This window comes from Clinocottus analis, unplaced genomic scaffold, assembly GCF_023055335.1.
Source record: "Clinocottus analis isolate CAN_PGR_092001 unplaced genomic scaffold, fCliAna1.0.p SCAF_1, whole genome shotgun sequence".
In the NCBI taxonomy this organism is placed as follows: domain Eukaryota; kingdom Metazoa; phylum Chordata; class Actinopteri; order Perciformes; family Cottidae; genus Clinocottus; species Clinocottus analis.
The window spans coordinates 19,662,380-19,674,915 of NW_027175820.1; the positions used below are offsets into that span (position 1 = coordinate 19,662,380).

General features: G+C 41.3%; 1 protein-coding gene across 1 annotated transcript; it reads left to right on the forward strand.

Moving 5' to 3' along the window:
• The first annotated feature begins 8,353 nt into the window (after positions 1 to 8,353).
• Positions 8,354 to 11,846, forward strand: irx3a (iroquois homeobox 3a). The gene is made up of 2 exons (XM_068573136.1): positions 8,354 to 8,804; positions 9,433 to 11,846. The coding sequence occupies exons 1-2, from the start codon at positions 8,586 to 8,588 to the stop codon at positions 10,498 to 10,500; spliced, it is 1,287 nt and encodes a 428-aa protein (XP_068429237.1). The 5' UTR covers positions 8,354 to 8,585; the 3' UTR covers positions 10,501 to 11,846.
• Positions 11,847 to 12,536: the final 690 nt, after the last annotated feature.

Below are 12,536 nucleotides of genomic sequence, written 5' to 3' on the forward strand. Positions count from 1 at the left end.
ATTACACACATACAAAACCCAAGCAAGACTAAAAGACATGTTTGTTCGGGATTGTTTGTCTTTGTTGGGCATACCCGGGAGGATATTGTGTTCATTACACCTGAAAGTATGAAACTATTGGACTGAGTGAACACAATTCAAAGGTGGGGCTACAGATGTAGTTTTCCCTGAGTGGGGCGCTAGAGAAAAATGTCATCAATATTAAAAGCGGTTATCCTCTCAGGTATGAGAATAAGCTTAAAACGCTTCACGGCAATTAGTCCCTCAAGACATGAAATATCCCGTGTGACCGATTATATGGCATTTTGTCTTGACATTTTGTGTAACGCTTATGGGGTGTCCAAAATGGAAACCTATGAATTCACCTTCTTCAAGCTTTGAATAACAACGTCAAATTTAGCAGAAAAGCAGTCATTAGTGGATACATTATGAAGTATTTTGTCACCAACAACACACAAAAAAAAGGTCAGGGGGTCATTTACATAATCCACCCTCTGGGAACCACCAATGTTTGTTTTAAAGTTTGATCCATTGGTTGGATGTTGAGTAAATACCTTTACTCAGGAGTGACCATCCAGTAAAGGGACAAAAAGTGCACAAATCCATAGACAACTACACACACAAAAGAAAAACACTAACTGGAAAAAGAGCTGGCGTATGCTCCTTTTCACTTGTCACCATGAGCTTCCTAAAACTACAGACAATTACCATTGAATGCAAATAAAAAGAGAGCAGTGCAGTGCAGCCTAAAAGAAGCTGAGTTGGCCAATATGCTGGAGCGTTAGCAAGGCTTTGTGACCATGTTTTTGATTAAACAGGCCAACTGTTTATAGTAGTAACATGTATGCACCGTGCATGGGAAGAGGTCTCTTTGTCACAACTATTTCCCACATCGGCTTATTAGTTGGTGCTTGAAGCATAATGGGCTGATAATAACAAAGTATGTTTCAAGTGCCAAGACAACGCCTGTATGTGGGTGTACACATAAACAAGACACACACATAATTTGCTCACAGGTAATAACTGTGTCACTCATTACTCGGCACCGCTGTCGTTAATAAGTGCAATGTTTAGCTGCAAAAGCTTATCAAAGCTGCCCTGCTGAGGTTTAAGTGTTTACTTGTCAACTCTCCTCTGACTTCAGTCCGTTGGCATGCTGAGCCACTCGAAAGGGTGATTATAAAAGCAAGATCTGCACCCACCAAGCTCCATAACATCAGAAGCTACCGATGCCACTCATAAAGGGAGTGCCAGGAAAGGAATTGCAAGGTGACAGAGATGCCAATCAGGAAAAAGGTAATTTCTCATGATGCCATTGATACAAGTTGCTCAGTTTTCACTTAGCAAGTGTTTCAAAGAAGTATTTCCACATTTTTCCATCTGCTGCAACAGCTCTTTCTTTGCAATAATAGCTTAACTTTACCACAGAGACGTGCTGTTTTTTTTTTTCTCCAAATATGTCATAACCTTACGGTTCTCCCAAGGTGGCTGAATCTTATTTGAATTCTAAAAAGAACAAAGAAAAAAACACTTGGTGAATAATTAATAAGGAAATGCTTATTATAAAAACAAAACACATGAGTTGAACGTTTACACTTGGGTAAAATCATGATTTAGATAGAAATCAACCATGATCGTTTATCTAAACAGCGTTGTTTTGGTGAATGTTTTAGGTTCGGTTAATTGGTTTCTGTATGGGGATGAAGATGATTTTGGCCTATGATAAATATAAATACCGGTTACTAAAAGTGAATCTAAATTGTATTAATACAGTGATCACACAGTGACAACAACACTGAAAACTGTACATTTTGAGAATAAAAAAAATATGAGCAACTTCCTGCACCTCCTGTCATAAAGAACTCCAAGTCAGCATAGTCGATACTGGCTCCAGTCAACTTTTCGAGACTTCGAGACTATATGTGGTAATTGTATAGCACGATGGCAAGAGTTGGTTTCATAGCAGCGAACATCCAGATTTTGAATCCCTCCAATTGGCTTCATCGGCTGTGCCACTTACGGTCCACCCTGCACCCCATGCAAAGTCCGGGCCAGCAAACAGATGAGGAGGAGGCTGCGCTCACCCATGTTGGTACAGCTGCCTCTTCTCCGGCCTCAAACCAGCAGCAGCAACAGCTGGAAAGACTGAGGCTTTGTCTGGCTCAGAAGGCCAAAAGTGCTGGGAAACTGATATTTGTCTGGCCGCAGTGTTGAGCTACAGGGCCACGAAAGGGCATCGTGGCTGCCACTGGATCAAGACACTCCATAATGGAGAAACCATGCTATGCTCTCTTGAGTGAAACAGATCATAGGTTGCGATTGACCTATACATCATCGAAGTAAATAGTAGGTGATGTGCCACTTTGTGATTGGATGATGGTTTGGCTCCGACGTGCAGAGCTTAGGAAGTTGAACACTGTGGACACTTTGGGAAAATGTTACATATACCTTCATTTTAATTCCTTCAGTGTGGTTTGCGGTTTTGCATGGGGTTTGCTTATGATACCATGTGGGTGAGGGGTGAGGGCGGGGGGGCTATGATGGGACTTTCCTTTTCAAATAAACAGGATGGACAAATCATATTTCCAGTCAATTTGAACAGATTCGAACAGTTTGAGATGAAAAATGAAACCGGTATTCACTGACGGATTGTACTCTAAAGTATTTGGGGATGCGTCTTGTAATTTAAGCAACTTCATCCTCAACTCATAATAGATAATAAAAGAGATGCTATTAATTATTGTTAGTAAAAGATTATCTACACTGAGGACACCCCAGCTATCACTGTCAATTATCATTATTAACATCCTCAACACAGCATTGTCACTGTGTGCAGGGCCATGACCGTGTAGTCTTTCTCTCCCCCCCCCTCCCTCTCTCTCTACCCTCCCTCTTCTTCCCTCTCTCCTGCTGTCACCTCTCACAGAGCCTGGCAGCATCAAGCCAGCTTGCATTTTAATTTGGCCCTGAAGTTACTTATTTCATTATCGATCATCCGTAATGCTGAATCAATGTTCATCTTGTTACGTGGGCCATACCCGTGTAATACAGTGATAGTGGGGCCCGGAGTTACTCATTCCCTTTACAAAGTGACTTTACCGTAAAATCAATGCCTTGTGTTACTGATACAGGGGAAACTGCAGCAGATGGAGCGAGAGTGAGTGGGCAGAGAGGAAACAAAACAAAAAAAAACTCACCTTTAATGCAGCATTGTTAAAGGCACTCACAAGGCAGAACACATCTCTACACTGTGAGTATTGTGTCATCATAGAGGGGTTCAAGCCATAATTCTTTGCTAAGGTGCAAATAATAATATGTATGATATGTAAAGTGATGTTATATTCATATTCACCTGATATGAGTTGGATTTGATCTCGTTGTTAGTGTATTAATATCTGTGCTGCTTAGAAGGTACCATATGTTTATTAAATGTTACATGTTTGTCACATGTCTGGATTATTTCATAGTGATCTTGCTCCTTGACCCAGCACAGGCATATGATGTTGGGAAATAGAAATAATGTAATACTGTTATATCCAAATTATTTGAATGACAGATTGTAATCCCTAAATGATGAAATTTTAAAGAAAGTGATGTATATGTCCATGTGATATGAGTAAAACTGCAGAGAAAGTATGAAACACTGGGCTATTATGACCTGACTAGTCAATATCAATAAACAAACCACAATATCCAAATTATTCTCTGAGTGGATTTTTTCCCTTCATTTTTTAATACTTCTCCCCAATCCTCCCACGGCAAAATATTAATATCTTTTGGAGGGAGAAGTATCATGGTAAAGTGTTAACTTCATATAGTCCAACGAAGACATTAAAGGAATATTATAGTAGGAAATTGAAGAGTAAGATTATATATAAAGCCCTACTATTGAGTGAAATAGGTACAAAGTATATATATATATATATATATATATATATATATATATATATATATATATATATATATATATATATATATATATATTATATTTGATACATGATATTTTGTCACGGTAATGCAAGCAGACATGTAGCAGATGAAGGCCGATAAGCCACTGTGAATGTATTTAGACACACATGTCTATAATCTGGGTTCTAAACACTATATGTAGACCTATATAGAGTATTTAGGTTAAAATGCCTATATGCAAATTGCACATTGTGCTAAACTTATAAGCTGCTGGCCCCTTGGTTAAAGCTCTGTTCGAGGCCTAAATCTAAAATGGATCTCCACTCAATCCATGTGCTTAGCCTGACTGACTGACTGTTTGAATGTGGTATAGCATACAACCTGAACTTAACACGTTAATGTAAAACACTTGTGAGGCAATGCGTTAATTCACACTTTGATCCGCTGTCCTAACCCAGTTTAATAAGTTGCAGTCCATTGACTATTAATTTGTTTCCAAATGGTGTGAGCAGGAGGACGGGTTCCAAAATGCTTTACTTTGCACACTAATGCAAATCAAAGTTAGGCTATCTATTTAATATGCATGATTGGTTGGTGTAATGCAATTAAAATCATACTATTGAAATTATTCGAACAGAGGGGGGAAAAATTAAACTTTAAATGTATTTCAAAGTACACTTGCTTCTGCTTCTAAAAACAATTAATTTTTAGAAACTAATTCATTTATTGGATTAAGCTTCACTGTTCTTTAAACACTGCGAGATTTATTGGGCCTTTATTTCCCCCTAATGGGACATGAGTTTGAAAGAGCTTATTCGGAGATTGAATGTGTTGCAGTTGGTTTTTTAGGTTACCCACAGATTTAAGTTTGAAACCGCTGAGGAAAATTTCTGATTAACAACAACAGTATATATTCCCAACAGCTAAGGATAATTGCTTCTTAATAAGATACGACAATACCAATAGTCACTCGAATGAATTATGCTGGGACTTTTTCTTGTATGTTTTATCATTTAGTTTCATCATTCTGACAGATGTCAAATATATTGCAGTTTAATTATTAGCTTTATCTGACGGGTATACTTTTCATGATCACATTTAAAAAGCTGTAAATCACTCCCCTGCACTATATTCTTATATAATATGCACAGCAGCAATCCTGCTGAAACTGAAGATGCCAAATGCTGGTGAGTAACAAACTCTGCAAATACTGCTGCTGGCTCCGGCCCCCTTTTCAAGAACTGCTGAACAAAACGAGAGCTGCTTTGTCAAGCAAGTACAGAAATCTCTCCCTCTCTTTCTCTCTCACAGCCACATGCACGCGCACACACACACATGCGCGCGCGCACACACACACGCACACACTTTAGACTACCAAAAGTATCCAACGGTCAATAATTGCGTTTTCTTTTTGATAAAATATGTTTTTAGTTTGTTGTTGTTTTTTTTCTGTCACCGGAGCGTTATGGAAAAGATCTAAATGTGTAATTTGAAGTGTTTCTGTTTGAAGCCTTTGATCTCGCGTGTTTTGCAGAGCCTCGGTTCATCATTTGCGACGTGTCGCTGGTGCCCTGTGTATTGCATAAGGAACTACTGTTGAACGATAGGCCGTGTATGTTTGCTTATAAGAATGTGAAATTGTGTCATCTGCATAATTACCGTCAAAGGGCTGTCTCTCTCTCTACAAAACAGCCCTCAAGTCACTCGTGTGTGATTGCCCTCTTTTTACAGCACCTACAAATTAAATTGGCTCCGCTGCCAGCATTCGTCCAGAATTAAGAAAAGTAATTAAAGTTGGTGTAAATAAATGATGATATAATAATATCAATTAATAATAAATATGTATACCACCTTAATGAGAATACATAAATAACAGGTCGAAATGATCTAACTTGGTGGATTACATGTGCTGAACGTTGGCCTCTTCCGGTGTGTGTGTGTGTGTGTGTGTGTGTGTGTGTGTGTGTGTGTGTGTGTGTGTGTGTGTGTGTGTGTGTGCGTGCGTGTGTGTGTGTGTGCGTGGATACGGAAGTCAAACAGGGGTTAGTTTACTGTTTACCGAGATTATCTTTAGGAGAGAGGGGGAGCCGCGTCCTAATGCTTTTATGGCTACGCTAGTTTCCCGGGTCGGTGTGAAAGTGTTAAGTTAGTGCGTGGTGCGTTTGATTGGAGGCAATAAATCAGACGCGGTCCTCTCGGCGTGGGTGGAGTCGAAGGAGGAGGGGTGGAGCAACGTGGGCCCCGGGATGAGACACGTGTCCATCCGGACTCGGAGCGCTGCTTAGTGGACACCAGCAGTCAGACACCTCGCTCCCATTTATTTATTCTCTCTCTCTCTCTCTCTCTCTCTCTCTCTCTCTCTCTCTCTCTCTCTCTCTCTCTCTCTCTCTTCAGCAGCGTGATTGGACGGGATGTTTTTTGTTTTTTTTCTTCTTGTATTTTTTTTTTTTAAGTTGTCTTTCTTCTGTACACTTATGCACTTATCTTTAACCACCCTCCACTTCACTGTCTGGACCCCCTTCAGTTTGCAGGTCGATCTTACGTATGTGTGTGTACGTACGCGCGCGCGCGCGCGCGCGTGTCAAGTGTGAGCGTGCTATTGACTGCTATGTAGTGATTACCATTCCGGTCGGATGGCACCAGCAAGCCGCTGTAATTAATAACCCCATAATCCGGGTTGGGGTGGATGTCGGCGGAGAACACACACACACACACACAGATTCAGGACAGAGTTGTACAGAAACAAGGCGTATCCTTATGGGTAGCTCTATATGAGAAATTATAGCTGCTATTATCCCTCCCAGACAATGATAACTATCTGCTTCCAAAGAAGATTAAAGGTTTATACAAGTTCAGAATTCTTGGAAACCGCGATCGCATTATCAAAACTACACTGAGATTGATGAGATTTCATCTCGCTTGTCAATAATACATTAAGGCTTATATTCAAATAAAGTGCGTGAAATAATAAGTCAACCTCTGCAGTTGTTTTGCAAACGATTAACAAAACAGATGCTGGTACAAAATTAGTTTAAAATGCGATTGCGGTTGTCCCGTACACACTTTTATGTATTGATTCCAGGAATTTCAATTTCGACTCCCTTGTTTTGTTTTAATCCGCATTATTTACCAGAAACATCAGGTTGCATCACAATTATCGAGTGGATTTCTTAAGGTGCCTTCTGTCCGGATGATCGTTTTTGTTTAGTAGCGGATTAAGAAAAAAAGTATTTCCAATAACTAAATTATTTGTTGACTGAAGCTTTTCTTCGAGCGACCTGTTTATTTACTCTGCATCACCATTGTTATTAATATCATTATTAGTACAAGTATTGCTGTTATTACTATTATTTTGCATTATTATTGTGATTGCTAATAATGACAAAAATGATTATAAAATAATGACATCAATATAATATGTATTACTTGTTCTTACTGAAGTCAGAGTGTTGTTCCCTCAGAATACACATCTTGCAGCCCAATCCACTAACGTGTTTATTACTTGTCATTGTTGCTACTTTACACTTAGTCTTCATTAACAGTGTAATGTGCCTATCATCAGCTCTCTCTTTGATGTCAAGTGGCTACATGTTTCCCGTTTGATGTCGCAAATTAAAGACTGAATTGACTCCGATTCGCCTGCCACCAAGAGTCCATAACACCTCCAAAGCAGTGTAAGAAAACACAGCTTGCAGCCAGTGACATAGCGATAAATAAAAAGGTGTGTGTAGCCTGTGATCCGGGGTCATTACAAGGCATGACCACCGTCAGCAGCTACACACACAATCATTATTTTCATAGTTATGTGAGTGTGATTTTGTTTGACACTGTCCACTGATATTTTTTGGTTTAATAAAGAAAAAGTATATTTAAAAAAATGGGTGCAAACACTTTCCCATTTACATAAAAGGGAGACAACTGTCTTTCTACATTTTTATTTTTCTCTTTTAAAAAAAAACAACAAAAAACAGATGTCATCTTAAACGAGTATCAAAGTGTGTTATCGTTTTGTCTTGAAAAAAAAAAGAATTAAAAAAAACTAAAGACAAAAAAAAAAGTTAATCTAAATGCTTACTGTTGTGCAGATGTGCGAAATGGAGAATTAACACAAACAATGCGGCAGGACGGACGCGAACAAATAGCAAATGAAATAGATTGGCGAGCCATAAAATGAGATTTGAAAACCCCATTCAAATAAGAGCCTCGCGACGTCAGCGCACTTATCCGAGAAAAGAGAGCGAGGGAGGGAGGGAGAGAGAGAGAGAGAGAGAGAGAGAGAGAGAGAGAGAGAGAGAGAGAGAGAGAGAGAGAGAGAGAGAGAGAGAGGCTGTTTGGTGAGCGGTGTGCATGAGAGGGGTGAGATTTGAGAAGTGGGAGGGGCTTCTAAACGACTAGAAATGTCAATCTGAGCAAGGGAGTCCCAATAATCTAAAGCAATCTGTAAGGACCTGACCTTAGTCCATCCAGATCAATAGGGAAGTGAGGGTGGAAAGAAGAAGAAGAGGAAGAAATAAGGGGCGCAACCGGATCGTTTACACTGGCTGTTACCGAGGAAATATAGACTTCCCTTGCTTGCACCTTTTGTTGCTCACATGCTCACACTGTAAAAGTGGATATCGAGGCAATTCCCTTGCTTTGTGTGACTGCAGCAGACTTTTTTCCCTTTTCCTGCCGCCATGTCGTTCCCTCAGCTGGGATATCAGTACATCCGACCGATATACCCGCCGGAGCGCCAGGGGATCGCCAGCAATGCCCGCGCCGGGACAGAGCTCAGTCCGTCCGGCGCGCTCTCCAACGTCCTCTCCTCTATGTATGGATCTCCTTTCGCCGCAGCAGCGCAGGGCTATGGAGCGTTTCTGCCCTACTCGAACGATATATCCATTTTCAATCAATTGGTGAGTCACTCTGCTCTCTCTTAAGTCATCCATAACTTTTTCTTTTTTTTTTTACCTCACACTTGACATGAAACACAAAAGGCAAAGTCTCCAGGAGAGGTTTATTGGCACTTTTGGAGCGTAAACTTTTGGAGCGCCGTGGCCGGGAGCCGCTCTGTGGCTGGATGTTGTGTGAAATGGGCTTAAAAGTGGTTCAAAAGTGACACGTTAACAAACTGTGCTTCGGGCTTATTGTTACATATTGTTCTTGAAAGTGAGAGCAAAAAAAGAGTAAATAAAATGCTGCGACGTGCTGTGAAGCTTTACAAAGGCGATATGTGGGGGGAAAGTGCATACAAGAAAAGTATTGTCCGCATAGGAGTTTTTCTATAAATATAAAGCACATTGAACACAATTATTTTTTTTTCAATGACGTTTTGAGTTCAAGAAAAAATACTTTTTCTAGTTTTGAGTTGTGTTTGTTTACACTTGACCTCCTTGTTGTTTTATTCCTGTAAACCCCCACGTCACACACTGCGTGGCTTGATTACATCTAATCCTGAAGAATAATTCCAGACAAAGTATCCTTTGGCATTAATATTTGAAGTCAAAGAAATCCCCCTGACTCTGTGATTCTTTGTCTTTGCAGGGCGCTCAGTATGAACTCAAAGACAGCCCCGGTGTCCAGCACCCAGGCTTCGCCCACCATCACCCGGCGTTCTACCCATATGGCCAATACCAGTTCGGTGACCCATCCAGACCCAAAAACGCCACCAGGGAGAGCACCAGCACCCTGAAGGCCTGGCTCAGCGAGCACCGCAAGAACCCCTACCCGACCAAGGGCGAGAAGATCATGCTGGCCATCATCACCAAGATGACCCTCACCCAGGTGTCCACCTGGTTCGCCAACGCCCGGAGGAGGCTAAAGAAGGAGAACAAGATGACCTGGGCCCCTCGGAACCGCACCGACGAAGAGGGGAATGTTTACGGCAGCGATCACGAGGGGGAGGAGGGGGACAAGAGGGAGGACGAGGAGGAGATCGACCTGGAGAACATCGACACGGAGAATATTGAGAACAAGGACGACTTGGACGACCAGGACGACTTGCATTCAGATCTTAAACTCGACGGGAGGAGTGACTCTGAGATTTCGGACGGCTATGAGGATTTACAAGGGCCCGACCAGAGGTTTCTAAAGGCTGTGGGCAAAGAGGGGAAAGACGTGGAGAGGGGAGGAGAGCTCTTCCACAGCCACCACCACCACCACCACCATCACCACTCTTCGTTGGACACCAAAGCGTCCCAGGCCAACGGGGAGCCGCTCAAACTCAACCCGGTGTCCGTTAGCTCGCCGCCCTCAGAGAACCACCCTGCCCCGGCCCAGAAGCCAAAGATCTGGTCTTTGGCAGAGACAGCCACTGCCCCTGACAATCCGCGCAAATCGCCGCACATGAACGGCAGCAACTCCGCAGGGCCCGCCGCCCAGACCATCATCGCCCCACATAGACTCATCTCTTCTTGTCCCGTTGGGAAAATCCAGAACTGGACGAACCGAGCGTTCTCGGCGCATCAGCTGGCTTTACTGAACTCGAACCATTATCTGGGACTCGCGAACCAGGCCACTGCCACGGGCCTGGCCCTCTACAGCAGCAGGCACACGGAGGACAAGAGTCATAGTTCAGAGACTTCAGTCACAGGTACTTGTCCCCGACACTGAGACGCGCATGTGTAAATAACGACAGAAACAAAGACACTAGTCCGTTGCCCGCCATTCATTTCTTTTCTTTTAGACCTCCTTTTGCCTTCTTTGCCTGTTCATGGATCTTTGTTTCTCTCTTTCTCTAGGCCACACAGATGAACAGTGTTACAATATCATAGCTTACAGAATGCAGTGTGTGTGATGTATGAGTGTGTGTGTGTGTGTGTGTGTGTGTGTGTGTGTGTGTGTGTGTGTGTGTGTGTGTGTGTGTGTGTGTGTGTGTGTGTGACAATTGTCCGAGAGAAGTTTAAAAAAAAAAAACCTCATCAGAAAGCATTTAAGACACACAAAAAAAGTCAAATGTTGAATTGGGTGAAAAGTGTTGTTAATATTGGTGTCCGCTTCCTCCTTTTGGTATTGCTCCATCCCTGTGGTATTGAGGCCCACGTGCTTTTATTCAATGGTTTACACAAGTCCCTCATCCTATTAAGCCAGCTAGTTTTCAACACTAAATTCACTGAAACCCCGGGATGGGCTCTGAGGAGAAAATTACAATTAAAATGCATTCATTGAACTCGATGAATGCATTTTAATTTTCATTGCCACAATTTCAGAGAGATCTAGTGCCTTGGATGCAAAGGAAAAAAAAAGTTGTTAAAAACAGCTTTCCACCCAGTTCAAAGATAGCGAGGCTGTCAATTGATGACATTTGGGATTTTTTTTTTGTTGAGTTTTTGATGCCATATCTCATTTTCTTTTTTCAAACGCAATATTTACCCAAATTAGCTTTTATTCTAAGATTTTTCTTCTTCTTCTTGTTTTATCCCTGTGTGTGTGTGCGCATGTGTTTTTTCGTCCAGGCCTATGTTACACTTACTTGTTTGGTCATGCAAATGAGCTCAATGCAAATTCACTACAGGCTCGTTTTTGAAAGGCAATTGTCACTTTTATATCTTTTTTTTTTTTTTTTTGCTTTTCCCAAAGCTATTATTAGTATGATTTCTTTTTAGATCACTACAATTGTGTTTCTGTTACCCAGTGTATTTCAGGCCTCAGAACCAACTGGCAGTGGTGGTTCTTTCGGCTCTCCATAACCTCACAACAATCCTCTTTATTCTTTTATTTTATTTGAATATGGAATGTAAAATAAGAATAATACATCTCTGTATACTTACATTGTAAGCATGTCCTGTGTAAAACTGCTAATGTAATAATGTATGAACCTGTAGTCTGTGAGTTTTTTTTTCTTTTTGTAAGTTCTGTGAGGATTTGATGTTCAAATGTTTTGTATATAAAGTTAAGAATATGTACATACTTGTGAACCAAATTGTACAAGAAAGTCTATATTTTGGCTAATAAATGAACTGCTGCAACTTTAAAGAAATTGCTGGTTTTTGGCTGAGGTATTGTGACAGCTGCTTCTGATGCTGGCTGTTATTGTGCACTGCAGCTTGAATCGCATTGCTTTGGTTTGTGTGTGTGTGCGTGTGTGTGTGTGTGTGTGTGTGTGTGTGTGTGTGTGTGTGTGTGTGTGTGTGTGTGTGTGTGTGTGTGTTAGTGGACAGCCTGAGGCGCAGACTTCATCCGCCGTGGCAGTGATAAGTAAATATTCGAGAGGGATTTATCACACTTTTGTAGTGGAGGGACTTAAGGCTAATTAGCCAGTGTTGCGGCATATATTTGGATATTAATGTTGTGGGATTATCCATATAGAGACGTAAAATGAATAATTCTTTCATTAATTTTCGTCTGAAATTGTATGGTGTATAAAGAGACTGTAGGTAATGAATGACTGGCTTCTATTCGGTAAAAGCGGTTCAGCTCATCCTCAGGAAGGATTTCTGGCTTCGCGTTTGCAACTCCCAGATCTCCTCGTGCTCAATTTGTAATGCCTTCGCTCTTCGCATATTTCATCAAATGTTCCAGAGCTAACGCTGCTCTTTGGTGTAATTGTAATATATGGTCGCAGTAGAACTAATAATAACATCATTTATTGCGTTTGCCCGTGATGTGATCATTTGCATGTGAGAGCCTTTATCAGAGGAAGTTTATGT

Excerpts from the sequence above, each read along its gene's own strand:
- irx3a (XM_068573136.1), top strand. The coding sequence starts at position 8,586 with ATGTCGTTCCCTCAGCTGGGATATCAGTACATCCGACCGATATACCCG. Across the intron at positions 8,805-9,432 it reads TATCCATTTTCAATCAATTG|GGCGCTCAGTATGAACTCAA; the intron begins GTGAGTCACTCT and ends TTGTCTTTGCAG.